This window comes from Cynocephalus volans, chromosome 12 (genome assembly GCF_027409185.1).
Source record: "Cynocephalus volans isolate mCynVol1 chromosome 12, mCynVol1.pri, whole genome shotgun sequence".
Taxonomy (NCBI): Eukaryota; Metazoa; Chordata; class Mammalia; order Dermoptera; family Cynocephalidae; genus Cynocephalus; species Cynocephalus volans.
The window spans coordinates 101,899,943-101,922,911 of NC_084471.1; the positions used below are offsets into that span (position 1 = coordinate 101,899,943).

Sequence of the window (22,969 nt, forward strand, 5' to 3'; positions counted from 1 at the left end):
ATAAATACAACTGATTTGGAGTCATTTATTTTTTATCCTGCAACATGACTGATGTTATTAACCAGCTCTAGGAGTTTTTATAGAGTCTTTAGGTTTTTCTATATATGGTATCATGTCATCTGCAAACAGCGACAGTTTGACTTCATCTTTTCCAATCTGGATTCCCTTTGTTTCTTTTTCTGACCTGATTATCTGGCTAGTACCTCCATTACTATGTTAAATAAAAGTGAGGAGAATAGGCATCCTTGTATACCAAGGAGATGAAAGATTTCTACAATGAGAACTACAAACTACTACTGAAAGAAATTAAAGAAGACACAAAAAGATGGAAATATATTCCATGCTCTTGGATTGGAAGAATTAACACTGTGAAAATATCTATACTATCCAAAGTGATCTACAGATTCAATTCAATCCCCATCAAAATACCAATGACTTTCTTCACAGAAATGGAAAAAAGAATCTTAACTTTCATATGGAACAATAAAAGAGCCCAAATAACCAAAGCAATCCTGAGCAAAAAGAATAAAGCTGGAGGCATAACACTACCTGTCTTCAAATTATACTACAAGGCTATTGTAACCCAAACAGCATGGTAATGGCAGAAAAATAGACACTCAGACCAGTGGAGCAGAATTGAGAACCCGAAATCACCCCTCAGGCTTACAGCCATCTGATACTGGACAAAGCAACAAAAATCTATACTGGGGAAAAGACTCCTTCTAGAATAAGTGGTGTGGGCAAAATTGGAGAAAAATGAAACTAGACATGCATCTCTCACCACATACTAAAATCAACTCAAAATGGATTAAAGACTTAAGTATAAGAGCTGGAAACTGTAAAATTACTAAGGGAAAATATAGGTGAAACCCTTCAGCAACTAGTTCTGGGCACACACTTTATGAACATGAGCCTGAAAGCACAAGCAACAACAACAACAACAAAAGTAAACAAGTGGGACTATATCAAACTAAAAATCTCTGGACAGCAAAGGAAACTATCAACAGAGTGAAATGACAGCCTACTGAGTGGGAGAAAATTTTTGCTTACTATGCATTTGACAAGGGATTAATATCCATAATATACAAGGAACTCAAACAGTTACACCGTAAAAAAACAAACAACCCAATTAAAAAAATGGGAAAAGTTGCTGAATAGACATTTTTCAAAGGAAGACATACAAATGGTCAACAGGTAATGCAAAAATGTTCAACATCACTAATGATCAGGGAAATGCAAATTAAAACCACATTGAGATATCACCACGCCCCATTTAGACTGGCTATTATCAAAAAGATGGTGAATAACAAATGTTGATGAGGGTGTGGAGAGAAGGGAACACTCTTGCACTGTTGGTGAGGTTGTATATTAGTACAACCACTATGGAAAACAGTATGGAATTTTCTCAAACAACTACAGATAGATATTACATATGATCCAACAATCACTCTTCTGGGTATATACCCAGAGGTATGGAAATCATCCTGTCGAAGATATCTGCACTCCCATGTTCATTGCAGCTCTGTTTATAATAGCCAAGATATGGATCCAACCTAAATGTCCACCAATGGATGGTTGGATAAGGAAAATGTGGCATATATACACCAGGGAATACTTGTGTTGCGTAGAAAAGAATGAAATTCTCCCATTTGCAATAACATGGATGAGCTTGAAGAAACTTATACTGAGTGAAATAAGAAAAGCACAGAGGGATAAATACCACATGTGCTCACTCATAATTGGGCACTAAGAGAGAAACAAGGAAGGAAAGAAAGACCATAGCGGTGCATTGGACTTGCAGAGGGAGAGAACTTACTTTGGTATACAAAGTGGAGTGGGGGAAAAGCGGGGAGGGTTAGGGAGGTTGGGGATAATTGGATGGGAGGAGATACAGGGTACAATTGCAATTTGTGGTAATGGACATGCTGCCAGCATGGATCTGACCTTCAAAACTTGGGCATGTGGGGTGACAATCAGCTTTGTATCTCATGAATATTCATAACCAACAAAAGAAAAAAGCAAAAGAGAAATTAAGAAAATATCTTGACCAAAACAAAAATGTACACACCTGATATGAAAACTTACAGGATCCCTTATGATGGAATATTATAGTGATAAACACCTACATAAAAAAATAAAATAAAATAAAAAGAGAGATCTCAAATAAAGAGTCCAAATATACACCTCAAGAAACTTAGAATAAGAGCAGACTAAGTTTTGAGTTTCTTTAGTTTTCAATGTATCGTTCAATTCTTGTGTATCTGCAAAGCACTTTTGGATTCATTGTTTAGCCAGCAGTGACCTTTTGCAAGGGTCAAATGTAAAATTCAGCCTGTGCACAGAATCATAAGCATATACAATGGAGGAAATAGGAAGTGACTGGCAGCTCACCAAGGAAAGTCTCTTCCCGGATTGGAATTTTAGTGATATGTTCCTAGTCACTTCCAGGGATCTCTTTAAAATATAAATTTAGAAATTTACTTTTTTAAAAAATTGACAATTAATAATTGTGTATATTTATGGGGTACAATATGATATTTTGCTATATGTTTGTATTCTGGAATGATTAAATCAGGCTGATTAACAAATCCATAACATCATTTATCATTTCTTGTGATGATAATCTTTCAAATCTATTATTTTAGCATTTTTGAAATACACAATACATGTTATTGACAATGGTTATTGTACTGTGCAATAAATCACTGAAATCTATTTCTCTTCTCTACCTGAACCTTTGTATTTTTTGATCAACATCTCCCCTTTTTTCACCTCTCTTCTCTTCTCTGGTAACCAACACTCTACTCTCTGTCTTAAGTTTGGCTTTCTTAGATTCCACACGCAAGTGAGGTCTCTCAGTATTTAAGGAAACCCTGGTACACTGCTGGAGGGTGTGTAAATTAATACAGCCATTTTGGGAAAAAATATGGATTTTTCTAATCAAAGCAAAAATAAAATAATCATATAATCCAGCAATTCCACTTCTGGGTATATATCCAAAGGAGAGGAAATATAATCAGTATGTTGAAGAGACATCTGAACTCCTATGTTCATTTCAGCATTATTCATAATAGTCAAGATATGGAAACAACCTAAATGCCCATAGGCAGATGAACAAATAAAGAAAATGTGGCATATATATGTATATATATATATACACACACATATAGTTATGTGTGAGTGTGTGTGTATATATATATGTAGATATACATATAAATATGCAATGGGTACTATACAGCCTTAATAAAGAAGGAAATTGTGTTATTTGCAACAACACAGGTGAACTTGGTGGATATGGAAATTTGCCTTTTGAAAAAGTTGTTGTAGGTGAGATGTAGGTCTGCAGTGATATTCTGTATACTACCTGAGGAAGAAGACCATGACTGACTCTCCAGTGAAAGAATGAGTCAGCAGACAATAATTGTTAAATCGGTGAAGAAAAAACTGTAGGATTATACCTAGAACATTTTTCAAAATAAAAATGGAACAAAGATTTTCAGAACAAAATGGCTAAAATATGTTTTCCGTGACTTAGAACCAAAGAAATCATAAGAGGAGCTCTTCAAACAGAGGAATACCAGGTGTATCTTGGTGGTGACTGCAGACGATAGCAAATTCAACCAAGCAGCAGCCCTTTAATAGATGAGTAAGGCTGATGGTATATAGTGTGCGTCCATTGATTTGCAAATATATTATTTTCCTTTCTAATTTCAAGAGAAAATCAGAAACAATTTACATTGCCATGGGTTAGATAAAAGTGTTTTATTATAACTTTTTCTGTGGCTCTTTGAATTCACCAATGTCTGTCATAATATAATTTTAAAGAGATCTACTTGAACATGATACAGAACATCACATCTGCCCATTCCACTGATAGCATCACACTAATCATACAATGTAAACACAAGGTGGCCAATAGGCTGGAGGCCTTAGTGAGACACAGAGGACAAAAGAGATTTAGGGAACTGCCACTTCAATGATGTTTTTAAGGGTGAAATAATCAGAGGTATTTCAGATTACCCTCTCCAAATAAAAGTATTTTTTGAATTTTGTGGATCCTATCCAAAGTGAGAAAGCATAGCTCTTGGAAGAACTCTTTTAAGTTTTAGATGCAACACATTCCATACCTGATAATACTACTCCAGCACTTATACAAGGTATTATACACAAACCCGAAGGTAATGACTACCACTTTCTAGTGCATATGGCTTTGAGTGCTCCCCTACCACTGTGTGTGGGGAGGTCTGTGACTTGCTTCCAAACAATACAGTATGTAAAAGGTAATGGAAACCTTCCCTAGAATATGTTATGTTACATAGCAGGATGAAGATCTGTGCGTATGTAATTCAGGAGCAAATTAATATAATTTTGACTTAATTAAATGGAAATCTATCCTAAGGTGATGTTAGTATAAATATAGAAAGCCCTTAAAGGAGGGCCTAGGTTTTTGCTTAAGTTAGAAAAACTATCTTCACTTCTGGTTTTGAGTGAGTAAGCTGCCATGTTGTGAGAGGGACTGTGGAGAGGGCCATGTATCAAGAAATGCAGGTGGCTTTTAGCATCTGACAGTAACTGCTGGCCAGTGATCAACAAGAAAAGGGGACTTTAGTCTATAACATCTGAAGGAGATGAACAACTTGAAGAGCTTGAAAGAAAATCATTCCCAAGTATAGCCTCTGATGAGACTGTAGTTCTAGATGGCACCTTAATTGCAGCCTGGTGGAACTCTGAAGAATGCTAATGTATATCAGTATACTATACTAATAATATCAGCTAAATTGTGTCATGACTTCTACTGTACAGAAACATATAAAAATGTGTATTAATTTAAGCCATTGAGCTGGTAGTACCCTGTCATGCAGAGTGATAACTAATATACCAGGTGATACAGAAGGGTGCCAGGTTTGAGAGGCTCTGATGCAAAAACCAGCCCCAAGTCTGGTTCAGCTTGCAAAGGTGTCAGTGATGAAGAAAAGATACAATGTGGAGGTTATGCCAATTCCATGTGAAAGTAACAATACAGATTGCTGGGATTATGGATCAAAGCTAGGCCATCTAGAGGAACAATTCAATGTCCTGTGATGAACAACCTCTGTTGTGCTAGTGTTCCCTTGTGGAGAGTCTGGCAAAGAATGGAGAGATTGACAGCAGTCCAGGGAAAGAATAAGTGATTCTAATTGTGGATTATTCAGGTGTAGTGGAAATAATGGATTGGTTGACACCGGTGGTTCTAGGAGTTAAACATACTTCCAAAATACATGTGTTATTTTTAAGAAGGTGTGGACACAAAGATATTTTATAATTTAATTGTATTAATATAGGCTTGCAAGAATAGTGTACTCATATTTGGAAGGAAACACGAATTAGTTTCAATGACATGAATCTATGATTCCAAAGACTGATGATTTTCTTTTTTATTGAAACATAATTGATTAGACATATTCATGAGGTACAGAGTTGAATATCAGTATTTGTGTACAATACGTGATGATTGAATAGGTATTGTTAGCATGTTCATCATTACAAAAAGTAATTAGTCTTTGTATTCTTTACCCAATTTCTCCTTCCCTCTCCTCCCCTCTCCATTTCCCACTCCTAGGAACCATAGTTCCGTTCTCTCCTTCTGAATGTTTAATGTGTTATAGTGGTCTGTTTTTCTTTCTTTTTTTTTTTCTTTCTTTCTTTCTCTCTTTGTTTCTTTGTTTTGTTGTTTTGTTGTTGACTTCCTTCCTTCCTTCCTTCCTTCCTTCCTTCCTTCCTTCCGTCCTTATTTCTTTTGACAATGATGAATATTTAATGTTAAATAAAATAATCCAAAAGGCACTTCTCTTTTTTATACATCTCAAGACATGCATACACTATGCAGAAAAAGACATGAACATAATACAGCAAATGTTAACAGCTTTTATCTCTTATTGTTGCATTCTCACTGATTTATGTTTTCCTTTGTGTTTTATTGTAGTTACTATGTTTTCTAAGTCAATTTGTGTATTTTCTGTTAAAATTTTCTGAAGTAAATCAGTGAAGTAGGTTTGACAAGGCATTGTCTCCAGTGATTGAGAAGAAATTACATTCTTTCAAATACACATACGAAGGCAATTAATCTAACTTCTGAGTTTGAATTCTAAAATAAGTAGATCAATAAAGATTGTCTGGAGTTTGAATCTCCAAGGTCATGAAGTCATACATAAGCCCTCCATTTTCTTCCTAGGAGTCAAAATCGGCTTCCAAGCCTTTCTCTTTCTTGCTCTTTCTGTCTCTCCCCCTTCCTCTTCTTCAGGGTGCTAAGAAATACACTCCCGAAACATTAATTAAACATAAATGAACACCTGCTGTATTTGCCACCTTAATATTTTAAGTAACGTGTGAATTCTCAGGGAGAACTCTGAAGACACTAATAAATAAGAACAGCCTTTTCAGGTGAGTTGGTTTCAGGCTGGTAATGTAGACTGTATTATATTTTACTCATATGAGGGACATACAAGCCCAGAACCTCTCTCGATAGAGGGAATTCTCCATTAGTCTAAAAGCCATATCTACTGAGTCCATCTTCACAAGGGCTCAAGTTGTTGGACTCTGATCTCTTCTTCCTTCTCTGTGGTATCCATCCTGATTTTTGCTTTCAGGATATCCACCATGTGCATAGCATAGTATGTTTTAAATAATTAAATCATCTGGGAATAATATCCTCAGCATCTCAAAATCTTGTAAAAAGGAAAGAATAATATTCATAAAGTAATAGTGAACAGAGTGTACCTTGACATTTTGATTTCCGGATAATAACTCTTGTAGGTACATCAAGAATGTAGGAGATATCACTGGAATAAAAAAGGAAACATTTCTTTGTGATAGTGAATTTCATCTAATGCTTTATAGGTTTCAAATGCTGCATGAGTAGACCATAAAAAGAGGATATTCCAGAGGATAAAATTAAAGCAAAATCAAATATTCAAGGAATAAATGAGCATGTACTTATCAATATAAACTGAGAATATTGGCATGATTAAAGAAAACTGAACACTGAAATGGAATACCCTGAATAGGTAGGGTAAGGCTTTAGGTAAAATCAAGCAGGGAAATCCAGATTTGATGAACTAGGTAGCACAGAGCAAGTGAAGCTGTTGGAGCCACAGACTGTCATAATAACCACGAGAATGCAGGGGTGAGGAAATCGATGATCCCACAGAGCAGGGCAGGAGCCTCCACTGCCACAATCCACCGGAGTAGTGATTGCAGTTTGGTGAATCTTCCATGGGCTCAAACCCGACATGAGATACCGAGGACCAGAAAGAGTCACATGATGATGAGAAGGCAATTGGGGAAACAAAGAAAATGTATTGAAGAATCATTATTAGTGAATTCAGGCTAAAGAGGGCAAAAAATTGAACAAGGAAAGAGAGCTGAATTAGCCTTCGGTTTCCTATGCTGTATCCACATGTATATGCCTGCCTGCTTTGGCCTTTGATCTGTTTCTTAGATGTTTTATAATGATATAAAAGTTGAAAAATAAAGCCAATTTACCAACTAGTCATAGAATGAAAATTAAAAGGAGTGAGGGTGGGGGAGCTTCCATTTCCTGGCCTCCGCAATTGTCAGACTCTGAGGTAAGAACATTAACATTATTTCCTAACTTAATACTGACATATCTATGAAACATGTAATACCCTGCCATTACTGTTCCCATTTTCCTGATTAAGAAGTTGAGGCTCATAAAATTTGAGTAGTTTATTAATAATCATGCAGCTGATGTCAAAGCCTGAAATTGAAAATAAATATATATTTTCAAAGGCCTTGCTTCTTTAATTATATTCACCTGTTATGAGGTGTTTGTCGTTCTCCTGTCTATTCCCTATTTCTCATGAAGGAAATACTTTTTTTCAAGTGTCAGAAGTAACATTTAGCTATGGAGGATATATGTTTCTTTCTACCTTCAGATGGTCCGACAAAACTCAAAGGATGTCTTTGCTAATGGGATTCATACTAATGTCTTTTACTAACCTGCACATTTCGGAGACGTGCTTGTTATTGACTCAACTTATTTTAAAATCATTATTAAACAATTAAAGGGACTTTTGTGGTTATGGAATGCTTGTGCATATGAGATGCTTATTTTTTCTCAAGATAACATTTATAAATATAATGAAGATTGCATGCCTCAAAACAAGACAATCACACATGTAGTTTAATCTAAACCCTTTGCAATGCCTACAGTGGTAATGTTCATGTCACCAGAAATGTTGAGGGTGATTAGGGAACCATTGGTGGTTATTACCATGTTCTCCAGCTTGATCTAAAGAACATGGAAGTCTTGGGAAAAGAATATTTTATATTATTCAAGGTCAGTGTTCTCTGCTTATTTAGTTATATAATACACCAAATAAAATTGTTAGATTAAAAAATAGTAATGGAAAGTTAAAAGATAATGAATAAGCGATATAGATGCATATGTTGAGAACATCAGAGACAGTAAATAAAAAAGCACTGATGTGGGAAGAAAACAAAGAACTGAGGGAATCTGTCAAAACTGCAACTTCATCACTGCACCAGGTTGCTACGCTGTTGCAAAACAGGAAGGTAATTATCGTAGCATAAGATGAAATCATCAGAAAGCCTGAAGATACACAAAGCTGTATTTCCTTCAACATCCAAATGTATGAATATTTTAATAACTCAGAAATCCATGTGCTGACTCACAAAAGCTGCCTCTTTCTAGGATCCATTATAATTCTGACAGAATAATCTCCCTAAAACCTTTAACACTCCTGTTCATTTTATTACAATTTTTAGTGCTAAATTTATAATCATTGTTACAGTAGTGCTATTTAAAAACACATGCATTCAGAATGATGAAACTGTGGAAGACACATTTTTACAACAATGTGGAAGAGTTTTCTCTCTGTCTAAAAGAAAACTACATCATTCAACTTCAGCCTGTCAAGGATCAACTTCAGAACCCAGCTCATCACCAACAAGCTACCTAAACACTGAAAAGATCCTTAATATATGCCTCAGTTTCATCACATAAAAATATGGGGATACTTGTTTTACAATGTATTGTGTTATTTGGAGATTTAAATTAATATGGTTAATATTTTAGCACAAAGCCCAATAGAGGGTATATGTTGCACAAATGTACTCGATATTATCATTACTAGTTTTATATTCATTATTTCAGATTCTCTCCAACAACAATCATGTTGCTGGCTGAAGGAAATCAGAGTTCTAAAGTCACCATCATCCTCTTGGGCTTCTCAGAATATCCAGACCTCCAGGTACCCCTGTTCCTGGTGCTCCTGACCTGGGGAACTTGGGCATGATTATAATCATCAGGATCAATCCCAAACTCCACACCCCCATGTACTTTTTCCTTAGCCACTTGTCCTTTGTTGATTTCTGTTACTCCACAATTGTTACTACCAAACTGCTGGAGAACTTGGCTGTGGAAGACAGAACCATCTCCTTTATGGGATGCATCATGCAATTCTTCTTGGCTTGCATATTTACAGTGACAGAAACATTCGTGTTGGCAGTGATGGCCTATGACAGGTTAGTGGCTGTTTGTAACCCTCTCCTCTACACGGTTGTCATGTCCCCAAAGCTCTGTGTGTCATTAGTGTCTGGGCCCTACGCATGGGGTATACTCTCCTCCCTGACACTCACCTATTTCCTCTTGGCATTATCCTTCTGTGGGTCCAACATCATGAATAATTTTGTCTGTGAGCACTCAGTCATCGTCTCTGTCTCATGCTCTGACCCCTGCATCAGCCAGCTGCTTTGTTTTGTCATCGCCATATTCAATGAGGTGAGCAGCCTCGTAATCATCCTCACTACTTATATTTTCATCTTTGTCACTCTCATGAAAATGCCTTCTGCTGGTGGGCGCCATAAGGCTTTCTCTACCTGTGCCTCCCACCTGACCGCCATCACCATTTCCCATGGAACTGTCCTGTTCCTCTATTGTGTCCCCCACTCCAAAAACTCATGGCTTATGATCAAAGTAGGTTCTGTATTTTGTACAGTGGTCATTCCCGTGCTCAACCCATTGATTTACAGCCTCAGGAACAAAGATGTCAAAGACACAGTCAGGAAGTTAATGAATCACCTAACAAAATTTTACCCCAAAGGAAACTGATTTATTATATTGAGGGTAATTTAATGCTTCTACTAGAGATGATGCTTCAAATGATTTAGTCAGTTCACTGGTCAGATTTTTAAATCTCTTGTAATAAAACAGTTATTTGACCACTTCAGTGTTTAGTAAAATATCTCTGAACCATATGTGAAGTAACACAAGTGTCGTGTAAAGAATAGTGTCCCCTAAACTACTAATATCCTCTGAGAACCTCAAAGGTGACATTATCTGGAAGTAGGATCTTTGCACTTGTAATTAATGTAAGGATTGAGATGAGATCATGGTGAATCAGGGTGGGCCCTAAGTCTAATGACAGTGTCCTTATGAGACAGTAAAGGACAGCACAAGAGACACACAGGGAAGAGGCCAAGTGAAAATGGAAGCAGACTGGAGTTTCGCTGCCAGAAGCCAGGGGCAAGGAAGGATCCTCCCCCAGTGCCGTCAGAGGCAGCGCAGTCCTGCCAGCACCTTGATCTCAGTCTTCTGGTCGTGAGAACTGTGAGAAAATAAGTCTGTGATTTTATGCCTCCAATTTGTCATAATTTGTTGTGACAGCCCTAAGAAACTTATGCAACAGGTGAATATTAGACCATAAAACCTACAAATCATGACATATATTGGCATGGTAAATAATTTTGAAAATATTCCTTAATTTCATTTTAGCAATGAGAATGTCAGGGTTGCAGAGGAAACCTGAAAAGCCACACCTGGGTAAAAACATGCAGCAGAGTACAGTAGAATCCGTAACGTGAGGGCGGGTATACTATCCCTGAGATTCAACCAAGTTCTTTGTGCCTTTCGCCTGTACTTTTAATATATATACAAAGTGATGTTAAACATGATGACTCTGAATATCAAGTAAAAATGTTGCTTTTATGTGAAGTTCTTGGAAGATTACCAGGGAAAATAATTGAAAAATTCAGTTTTTAATGTCATGAATCACACAAACTGTGTCAAACTTGTTTCTGCAAATTCTATTTACTAACACTGTGGGTATCATGATAAAATTTAGAAATAGTCTGCATAATCCTTGTTTTGCTTTTTATTGTTAATCTCTAGTTAATTATGCATTTTATCTGCAATGAATAGTTTTGTTTGCTAGTAATATATGGCATGGTTGTAACTGCTTTGGCAGATATACAGATGTCCTCCAAATTTATTATTCATAAGTTTGGTTTAAACCAGTGACTGACTGAGTTAGAAAAAAAAAAAGATTTAAAGCATTATCTCTGTTTCTCTCTTGCTAATTGTGGTTTGTTTCACACAGATTTCCCAGGACATGAACTGTATTGGCACCTGAGATTATTGCACTATATGAATTAATTAAATATAAATTGTTTCCCCAGAGTAAAGGTGTTCATCTCAAATAAAGCTTTTAATTTTATGCTGTGTTATGAATGTATACCACCAAATCTTGTCTTATATTTGTGAGCCGATAGACAATTGTAAAACATGAAATAAACCAATATTTTCCTTTTAATTTGTCTTAGTTTTAAACCAGGGATCACACATAACTTTATCATAATTCTGGGCAATCGCTAATATACTGTATCACACATTTTCCAAATAATGCAAAACATAGTTTATTCAACTTGTCAAATAAAAGAAAAACTTTCTGTTTTAATTCTACCATAGAGGATTGTGTTTCTGTGTGTGTGTGTATTTGTGTGTGTGTCTTAGTGACTGTCTTATTGAAGGATACAAAATATATACACACCCTGTAACGGATTAAGCATTATCAATCATTACCTTTTGAAATGAATTAGTTTATTAAATACTTTGTGATACATTTGGCTTGAATATGGAGAAAAGATGAGCTCTCTATGATCTTGGGTTTGTGGATAGAAGAGAGAAAAAGTGATAAAGGACAACACAGAAACTGTCAGGAAAAAAATGCTTGAGTATATTTACTTGTTTACTTTTAATTTAGCAGAGTATCTTACTAAATCACCAGAATTTCCATCAAATCAAAGGTAATGAAAATCAGTGATTTTCCTCCTTTAATATATATGCAAATCATATGGGGGTCTTGTAAAATTAGCTTTTGGTGCAGTGGACCTGTGGTGGGGCACAGGAGTCTGCATTTCTATCAGACATCCAAGTGATGCCACTCTTAGTGGCCCTGGGAACACTCTCTGAATAGCATGAATCTACGCAAATATCCATTTTTACTCTGGATAATATTCAACTGGAGTAGACTCATGTCTGATTGAGTCTGGAGTCACTAGAGACCTTTTAAAATGAACTCCTTATTTCTCCTTTCTTGCATGGGCAATAATTTGATTTTAATTTTACAATTTTAATAATTACACAAACTTTTTAACAAGCAATTAAAAAAATTAAACATTTAAATTAGAGAAATTATTTTTTTTTGATATTTGTACAAATTGTAATATCTGTCTCCTTTTAAATGTCTTCTTTGCATTGTTTAATTCTTGCTGATAAAGTTTCTGCATTAACAAGCCAAGTGGAAATTAGTGGGACAGGAGGAGAGAAAGGCCTCTGCTTTACACAGATGCCATGTGCCAGAAGCTGTGCTTCATCCACCTGGCTGGATGGTGCACCTGTGTGTACAACCTGTTTCCTGATCTTCATCCTCTCATTGGACTGCCTTTTGCGGGTCCAATGTGTTTAGTATGAATAAACTTTTGGCATTTTGGATTTTGTTCACTTCATCCAAATTGTGTTATTTTTATTTCTTATCTTCTTAAGACAGTTTTCATGAGTTAATAAAGCTCATATTTACCATTTTTTTACTATTTCCTAAAGACACTTTCTAGCCATGGGCATCAGATCCTTCTCTGCCTGTGTTTCCAACCTCACCAATATGCTTTCTCTCTAGTGTGCCAAAATCTCCTGTGCAATTGTGAAAGTAGGCTTTGTGTGTTATACACCATGCTGAATGCACATGAAGTACAAAATGTGAAACAGCCTGTGCAAAAGTTAGTAGACTCCAAAATATTTTAGCACTCAATACAATATTATTAAAAATATATATTTCTACAAAATTGTGTTTCTATTCAAATGTCTCATTCACAAAAAATCTTTCTATGAAAAACTAACATTATGTGAAAGTTATTTCCTACCCTCTAAAGCTGATCTATGTTTTTGCAGTAGTAGATAATATTTTTTTTACAAAATTCATATATTAGTTATTGTTTTTAATTAACGCATAATAATTGTGCATATTTATGGATGGCAAAGAGATATTTTGATACATACAATGTGTAATGGTTAAATAAGGGTAATTAGAAAACCCATTACCTCAAGGATTTATCATTCATTTGTGTTGGGAACATTCAAAAACCTCTTTTTAGCTGTTTGAAAATATACAATAAATTGTTGTTTGCTATAGTCACCTTACAGTGCTGTAGAACACTAAAATTGATTCTTACTACCTAGCTGTAATTTTGTATCTTTTAAGCAACCTCCCCCTCCCAACCCCCCATATTACCAGCCTCTAGTAACTGGTATCCTACTCTCCACTAGTGCGAGATTAAGGTTTTTAGCTCCTTGTACAAGTGAGAACATGTGGTATCTATCTTTCTGTGCCTGGTTATTTCACTTAATGTAGAGTCCTTCAGGCTCATCCACGTTGCCTCAAATGGAAGAATTTAATTCTTTTTTATGGCTGACTAGTGTTCATTGTGTATAAATGCCACATTTTCTTTATCTATTTATCTATTAATGAACACTCAGTTAGATTTCATATCTTGGGCTAACTATGCAGTGAGGATGGGGGTGCTGATATCTCTTTAATATACTATTTTTTCTTTCATTAGGATAAATGCCGAGTAGTGGGATTGCTGGATTCTATGGTATTTCTATGTTTAGATTTTGAGGATGCTCTATCTTGTTCTCCTTAATGGCTGTACTGACTTACATTCCTACCAACAGTGCATGAGATTCTCTTTTCTCTGCATCCTTGCCAGCTTTGTTAGTTTTTGTATTTTTTATAGCAGTCATTCTAATTGGTTGAAATGATATCTCATTGTGGGTTTGACTTGCATATCCCTGATGTTTAGTGATTTAGCATTTTTTTATATCCTTGTTGGCCATTTGTATGTCTTCTTTTGAAAAATGCCTGTTTAGATAATTTGCCCATTTTTTTGATCAGATTACTGTTATTATTTAGTTTTGAGGTGTTTGATTTTCTTGTATATTCTGAGTATTAATCCTTTATTGGGTGAAAGGTTCCCAAATGTTTTCTTCTATTCTGCTTGTGTTCTCTTTACTCTGTTAATTCTTTCCTTTGTTGTGGAGAAACTTGTTAGTTTCATATAATCCCATTTGTCTAGTTTTGCCTTTGTTGCCTGTGCTTTATGGTCTGATCTGTAAAATCTTTGCACAAACAAATATCCTCAAGAATTTGCTCTATGTTTTATTCTAGTAATTTCATGGTTACAGGTTTTATTTTTAAGTCTTTAATCCATTTGATGTCAATTTGGGTATACGGTGATTGGATGTAGCTTTATTCTTCTGCATATGAATATCTTGTTTTTTCAGCATCATTTATTGGAGACTGTCCTGTCCTGAACATATGTTCTCTGTGCCTTCGTCAAAAATCAATTAGCTGTAAATTTGTGGATTTATTTCTGGGTTCTTTTTTTCTGTTCTGTTCCTCTATATGTCCATTTTTATGCTGATTTAGTTACTATGTATTGTAGTTTATTTTGAGGTCAGGTAGTGTGATGTCACCAGTTTTACTCTTTCTTAGGATTGCTTTGGCTATTTGGGGTCTTCCGTGGGTCCATACGATATAAATTTTAGCATTTTTCTAATCGATTTCTTTGAAGAATGTCAGTGATATTTTGATAGACATTGAGTTGAATCTGTAGATTACATTGAGTAGTATGATCATTTTTACTTCATTAATTCTTTCAATCCATGAACATGAGATGTCTTTCCAAGTTCTTGGTGTCCTCTTCAATTTCTTTCATCAGTATTTTATAGTTTTCCTTCTGGAATCTTTCAACCTCCTGCCTAAATTTATTCCAAGTTATTTTAATTTTTTTGTGGCTATTGTAAATGGGGTTTCTTGATTTCTTTTCAGCTAGTTTCCTGTTAGTGTACAGAAATTCTATTGATTTTTATATGTTTATTTTGTACCCTGCAGCATTACTGAATTGTTTTACCACTTTTAAAGAGTTTTTAATGGAATCTTCAGGATTTTCTATATATAAGACTGTGTCACCTACAAATAGGGACAATTTGATCATCTCCTTCCCAAACTGGATGCCCTTTGTTTTATTCTCTGGGCTAATGGATCCGGCTAGAACTTCTGGTATTATGTTGAATAACAGTGATGAATTTTGGCATTCTTGACTTCTTCCAGTTCTTAGAGAAAACATTTTGAAGTTCTCCCTTCTATGGCTAATTTGTTGAGAGTTTTTTTTATCATGAAGCATTGTTAATTTTTTCAGATGTTTTTCTGCATTTGTTAGATGATCAAATGGTTTTTGTTTTCTTTCCATTGATATGATATATCACATGTCATTCTTATTGATTTGCATAGGTTAAACCATGCCTGAGTAAATCCTACTTGATCATGCTGTGTGCTGTTGGATTTGACTTTCTATTATTTTTATTAAGGGCTTTTGCATCTATGCTTATCAGAGATATTAGCTGTAGTTTTACTATTTTCCTTCTTTCTTGATTTTGTTTTTGTTTTACATTTTACATTTAATAATGTAAATCATTTGATATGAATTTGAGTGTTTAAAATTTGGTGAGGCCTGTTTTGTGGCCTAACATATGATCTGCCCTCGAGAATGTTGCACATATTCATAAGAAGAATGTGTATTCTGTAACTTTAAGATGGAATGTTCTATAAATGGCTGCTAGGTCCATTTGATGTACAATTTAGTTTAAGAACTTGTTTGCTGATTTTCTGTCTATCTAACTAAGCTGTCTAATGCTGAGAATAGTGTGTTGAATTTCCCGACTATTTTGTATTGGAGGGGTCCATCTCTCCCTTTACATCAAATAAAATGTGCTGTATATATCTGACAGTTCCAGTTTTAGGTGCATATATTTGAATAATTGGTAAATTCTCTTGATGAAATAATCCCTTCATCATTAAATAATGAAGTCATTTGTCTCTCTATACATTACTTTCTGTAGTCTTTTTTATCTAATACAAGTATAACTAATACTGCTCATTTTTGGATTTTGTTTCCATGGAATATGTTTTTCCATCCCTGCACTTTGATTCTTTCTGTGTCTTTACAGGTGAGATGAGTTTCTTGTAGGGAGTATATAGATGGGTGTTATTTTTAAATACATTCAGCAAGTCTTTATGTCCTTAGGGAACTTAAACCATTTACATTTAAGGTTATTATTGATATGTGAGGCTTACTCTTGTCACGTTGTTTATTATTTTCTGGTAGCTTTATATATCCTTTGTTCTCTTTCTTCTCTTATTTATCTTTGCAGTTTGGTGGTTTTCTGTAGCAGAATGTTTACATGAAATTTTTTTCTCATTTGTGTATATGCTCCATGAGTGAGTTTTATACTTTTCTATGTTACCATGCTGCTGGATTGAGATGGGTGGCTCCCAAACTCTGAGCAGTGTTTGTTTGTGGGCAACCCTGTTCCTGGAGTCAGCCCATTCATTGCAATGGTCTGCCTATATTTCGGGTATGTGGTGGTGCTTTGTTCACTTCTGTGCAAGGGTCATGACTGTATCACTGGGTTAAGATGGGGTCATGGCTCTGCAGTATTTTGTGTGGGTACAGTGGAATAATGGAGACGTATGGGGCTATTGGCCCAGGGAAGGATGCTGTCTCAAAGTAGATTCCCTCTCAAAATATTGCTATGATTTAGCATTCTGGGTCCAGATGTTTGCATGGAACCTGGCGTGAGTTCTCTATCTCATACAATAACAGTCCTCACTCATGTTGCTGCAATGACGTAGCAATTCTGCCAATACTAAAGCTTCCAAGATGATACCATTTGTTGGTTAGGTGATTTGGTGTTGACTGTTGCCTGGAATGCCTCAATATTTTCCCAAGAAGTCTCTCATCCTCTAGTAGAGTACAATGTCGCCCTTTTATGGTGATCTCAGAGCAATGTTTGAAGAGAGTAACAGTAAAGGGCGTAAGCCATTTTATTGCCTCAACTCCAGAATCCATACATCACTTCCATCATATTTTCTTGGTCAGGCAAGTCACAATTCCAACTTAATGGATCCAACACTGTACCCCTTGTGAAAGCATCACTCCCTTGGGAGACAAGACATAAAGTACTAGAGCTCATGGTTTACTTATAGTAAGCAAAGATTTAGCTAGTTACCGATTAAGGTTGATAGGTAGAAGAGCCACTCCCATTTGGACTTTATATTCATTAATTCTGGGACTCATAAAAATAATCAATGGAGAAACAGCAAAGCATATTTGTTGCAGAATTAGAGTATATAACACCTTCTGGAGGATATTATTCCATCTGTGTAAAGTATTGCCACAGAGACCATCTCATAAGTTTCAAAAGGTGATCCCAGTTTTCCAAGCATACTTTTTGAACTTCTAAGTATTGGAGGAATTTTTATTCACCACTGCATTACAGAGATACCCCTGAGCAGGTTTATAGTGCTGCAGCTAGACACTTTTTGGTGGTGCCATCAGATAATGGAAAACAATCTGAAAATAAGATCTCGGTGCTTTCATCCATATGCAAGTTGTCATAAGAAATACTCCATGGGGCTACAAGTTCAGGCTGAGAAGCATGAAGCAGATCAGAACATCTTCTACTTGAGCTCCATGTTGCAGTATTTCCTCTCCTGCACAGCTGTGGTGACTGAGTCCTTCCTGCTGGCAGTGATGGCCTATGACCACTTTGTGGCCATTTGTAATCCTCTGCTTTACACAGTGGCCATGCCACCGACTCTCTGTGACCTCCTGGTGGCTTGGTCATATCTTTGGGGTATGACAGGCCCCTTGGTACTCCTTTGCTATGTTCTCCATCTAAACTTTTCTAGACACAATGTGATCAACCACTTTTTCTGTGAGTACACCGCTCTCATCGCTGTGTCAAGCTCTGATGTTCACATCCCCCACCTGCTGTTTTTTGCCACCTTCAGTGAGGTGAGTACACCGCTGGTCGTCCTCACGTCCTACATTTTCATTCGCATGACTGTACTAAAAATCCATTCTGCCAGCGGGCGTCTCAAAGCCTTCTCCACCTGTGCCTCCCACGTGACCTCCATCACCATCTTCCACGTGACTGTCCTTTCCCTTTTCTGTGTGCCCAACTCCCAAAACCATCACCAATCTCACGCTGAACCCTCTGTTCTATAGCCTGAGGAATAAAGATGTGAAGGATGCCTTTAGGAAATTAACATATGCAAAAGTTCCACATCATTGAACCAATCTCAAAAGATGTTTTCAGTCTTAATGAACAACTATAACTGAGTCTAAAATGTTTCTAAAACTTAAAGATATATTTGTATGAGGTTTTCATAGATGATTATGATGCACGAATTATAAATTTAAATCCCTTGAAGATGTCAAGGAAGACAATTCTGAGATGAATACCACAGGACTTGTATCCATAAAGTATCATTTTCTCCAATTCTCTGAAACAGACACAAAAATATTACAGAGCACAATAGATGACTTAATGTGGAGAATAATATAACTGAGAGAATGATGTTATTTCTCCATTGTACAGTCTTTTCTGATCTAATGTGTACACAGATGAAACCTTGACTTTAAAGATGTTTCTGTTGTGTGCCACTGAAGCACTGTGTCTTGTTAGCAGATACAGGTGGATATGCTGTGTGATGAAAGGGCTGTAATTATTTTCTGACATCTGCATTTCTTAGATTTTGTGATTTCTATAAATAGAAAGCCTTGCACTTGAAACAGCTCATGTTGAGAAGTAAATAAAACAAGTATAATTACATCTGCTACACAGAAGACGACAGAGATGGTTGAAGAGATAGTCCAGTAATGACTGAAACGAGAGATTTAAGACAGTCTTAACTGTTTTCATTCCAAATCTAGTGCATTTATCTACAATACTTCTGAGGAAATAAGCATGAGAGTTCATAGAGATCAATTTTGTCCTTCAGAATGGACAGTCACTGGAATCATTTCAATATTCTTAGATTGTGCTTTTATATTATTACTCAAAACGGGGAATCTCAGTATTATCAGGTCTGTACACCCCTGCAAGTGTTGTCCAGTCTAATTCATACAGAATGAATGTGTATATTGAAGAAGCAGATTTCAAAACTTCTTTGTTAATGATTACATAAATGACTAAACAAACACAAATATCTAGTAACACACACCCTAGAAATTAAAGCAAAAGTTGAATAAAAAACTAACCATACAGAATTTAAAACAATTTATTAAGTTTCTAATATTAAAAACTGTCATACAGGGACAAATTGACAGCCCTATAAGAAAATAAAATTATATATGTTGGTTTTTTCAAACAGCAAAATAGAGTTCCATAAACAGGTTTAAAATTAAGGTGACATGAGTACAAAAAATCTTTTTGTGAAAACTACAGAAAAGTAATTATAGTGACAAATGAAAAACTGAGGACCAGTCACTACTTATATCACATATATTAAAGGTGAAAATGAGAGTACTATAGAAAAATATACATAAGATATAATTACATACTCTAGTAAATGGAACACAAATAGCCTTAAACATACGAAGAATTGTTCAACCTGACTCCTAGTAGCAGAAACAGTAATTAAAACTGCTCTGAATTATCATTTCTCATCTATTGGTGTGGCAGAAATCTAAAAGTTTATAGCACACCCTGTAAGTGAAGCTGTGCGATAACAGGCATTTTTATACATTTTGAGCAGGAATGTAACAAATCACAATACCTACAGTAGGAGATTAGAAGTACTAGTGACATTACACTTCATATTTATCCTCCTTGAATGAATGCACAGTTCTAGGAATCTATCTCAGGTATAGCAGCAAAAATATTTACAAACAATATACCCATAAGAAAATTATTTATAATAACAACGGACTGGGTAAAGTGTAATATGAAGGTGGTTGAATAAACTATGGGTCAAAACATAAAAGTATACAACTGGAAAAATGGACCAAAGAAGGATTTTATATATTGCTATCATTGTTCCCCAGAATATTCTTGTGAATAAAGACAATGTTTAGAAAACATTTTAACAGTATGATAAAATGTGTGAAAGAAGAGAGATAAGTAAAAATAAAACTAATAAAAGAAGAAATGAAAGAGAACTTAAAATTAATAATAATAATAAAATAATTATCTTAATGTGATTGAAACCAAAGTGGTCAACCTTTGAAAAAATGGTTAAAATTCTAAAGTAATGAAAGGTAAATAAATTTTTTTTGTCTTAATTTAAATTAGAAATTCAGATTGATATAATATTTTTCTCTGAAATAATCACAACTGAAAATTATAACTAGATAGTAATAAACATTCCTGTTCTCCAAATTTCTGTTAAAATAAAACCTTCTTCCCTCCAAATAGAACTAGGGCTTTTTGGAGAAATCACTAATTTGATGTTTAGGATTGAAAATATATAAGGTTATACAGTCATCCACTGATGGAAGTTAAGTTTGGTCCCATGGCCTAGCTATTGTAAATAGAGCAGCAATAAACACGGGAGTGCAGGTGTCCCTTCGACCTGATGTTTTATAGCCCTCTGGATATATCCCCGGGAATGGGATTGCTGGATCATATGGCAGTTCTATCTGTAGTTGTTTAAGGAACCTCCATAATGCTCTCCATATGGCTGCACTAATTGACAGTACCACCTACAGTGCAGGAGCTTTCCTCTCTCCACACCTGGCCAGCATTTGTTATTCTGTGCCTTTTTTGTAATAGCCTGTCTGACTGGGGTGATTTGATACCTCAAAGTGCTTTTGATTTGCATTTCCCTGATGATTAGTGATGTTGAGCATTTTTTTCATATATCTGTTGGCCATTTGTATGTCTTCCTAGGAGAAATGTCTATTCAGCACCTTTGCCTGGTTTTCAATTGGTTTATTTATTTATTTATTTATTTATTTTTTGCTGTAAAGTTGTCTGAGCTCTTTACTACTCAGTCATATAGGAGAATGAAATTCTACCATTTGCAACAACACGGATGAGCCTGAAGAAAATTATCCAGAATGTATCAATCAAGGTACAGAAAGAGAAATACCACGTGTTCTCACTCATAGCTGGAAGCCGAATCCAGAAATAAACAAAGGAACAATAAAGAGAGACAGAGGGAAAGAAAGAAAGAAACAACATTCACAGTAATATGTTCAACTTTTAGAAAACAGGAAGTGGAAAAGGGGAGGGGAGGGGAGAGGGAGAGGGAGAGGGGCTAATGAGGAATTGGTCAGTGACACAAATAATGATGCATATTGTAACGATGAATAAGCTAACCATACTGATCTAACCACTACACATTCGACACAATTATTGAAAATCCATGTTGTACTTTACATGTATGTATAATTTTTTAAAAAAGAAAATATACAATATTAGCCTTGGGAAGTTTAATTTTCACAAAAGCTAAAATGCTATCAGCGGCTAGTCAAATCATCTCAAATTGACCTAGGAGATAATTTGAAATCACTCCCACAGAGTTAGAAAAATTTAACATAACAATGAATATTGACTGCATCTAGATTATAAAAAAGGTAAAAGTAATAAGCCATCGTCTGCAATTAAAGTTTATTTGGGTATTAATTCAAAACTCTGAACATTGTAGATGAAATGAAATAAATATTTGTTTTAACTTTCCTATACGAATTGTATTTCAGGGTCACCTAACAGTTAAAGAGAGGAAGTTCTGAAGAAATAAAAGTCAGAAAAAAAAATAGAATTAGAAAACAGCGATTTTAGAACTCCTAATTTTATTTATTTATTTATTTATTTATTTATTATTTTTATTTTTTTTAATTTTATTTTGTCGATATACATTGTGGCTGATTATTGCTCCCCATCACCAAAACCTCCCTCCCTCCTCCCTCCCCCCTCCCCCCGCGACAATGTCCCCTCTGTTTGCTTGTCGTATCAACTTCAAGTAATTGTGGTTGTTATATCTTCTCCCCCCCCCCCCCCCGGTTTTGTGTGTCTGTGTGTGAATTTATGTATTAATTTTTAGCTCCCACCAATAAGTGAGAACATGTGGTATTTCTCTTTCTGTGCCTGACTTGTTTCACTTAATATAATTCTCTCAAGGCCCCAATGTTCATCGCAGCACTCTTTACAATAGCCAAGAGTTGGAACCAGCCCAAATGTCCATCATCAGATGAGTGGATACGGAAAATGTGGTACATCTACACAATGGACTACTACTCAGCTATAAAAACGAATGAAATACTGCCATTTGCAACAACATGGATGGACCTTGAGAACTCCTAATTTTAAAAAAGGCATCAAGGTGGTGATTTACATGGGTATTAAAATCACCGAGTGAAAACATGGTGGGTAATTTTAAAACAAAATAACCTAGCTTTTGTATAAGAAGTCTAATGCATTTATTTTTACTGGTTTTATTGAAAGGCATTGACTTCCTCCTGGCATTTTATCCAATTTTGTTTGGATATTTTAAATATCTTTGCTACTTTCTTCCCCTTAAGTTGTTTGTCTGTCAATTTTGTTGTTTTTTTTTTGTGAAGTGGTAAGGAAGGTATAGTTTCTTTCTCTTTCTCTTCTGCATTTTTGTTCTACCAGTGGGTTTTGTTCTTCCTAGTGTGTTTGTGTTAGTGATTATGACTTTTTGGATTCCAGATTCAGGACTCCGTTGAGGAAAAATTTAAGGGCTGGTCATTTGGTGGTGAACTCCCACAGTTTTTGTCTGGGAAATACACTATTTCTCCTTCG

The 22,969-nt window shown here is 35.5% G+C and overlaps 1 protein-coding gene and 1 pseudogene across 1 annotated transcript; both read left to right on the forward strand.

Moving 5' to 3' along the window:
- Positions 1–9,194: 9,194 nt before the first annotated feature.
- LOC134391786 (olfactory receptor 5D13-like) lies at positions 9,195–10,132 on the forward strand (annotated as a pseudogene).
- Positions 10,133–17,826: 7,694 nt separating this feature from the next.
- Positions 17,827–18,426, forward strand: LOC134391787 (olfactory receptor 5D14-like). The gene has a single exon (XM_063115727.1). The coding sequence runs from the start codon at positions 17,827–17,829 to the stop codon at positions 18,424–18,426; it is 600 nt and encodes a 199-aa protein (XP_062971797.1).
- Positions 18,427–22,969: the final 4,543 nt, after the last annotated feature.

Coding starts and splice junctions, on each gene's coding strand:
- LOC134391787 (XM_063115727.1), top strand. CDS start 17,827: ATGGGGCTACAAGTTCAGGCTGAGAAGCATGAAGCAGATCAGAACATC.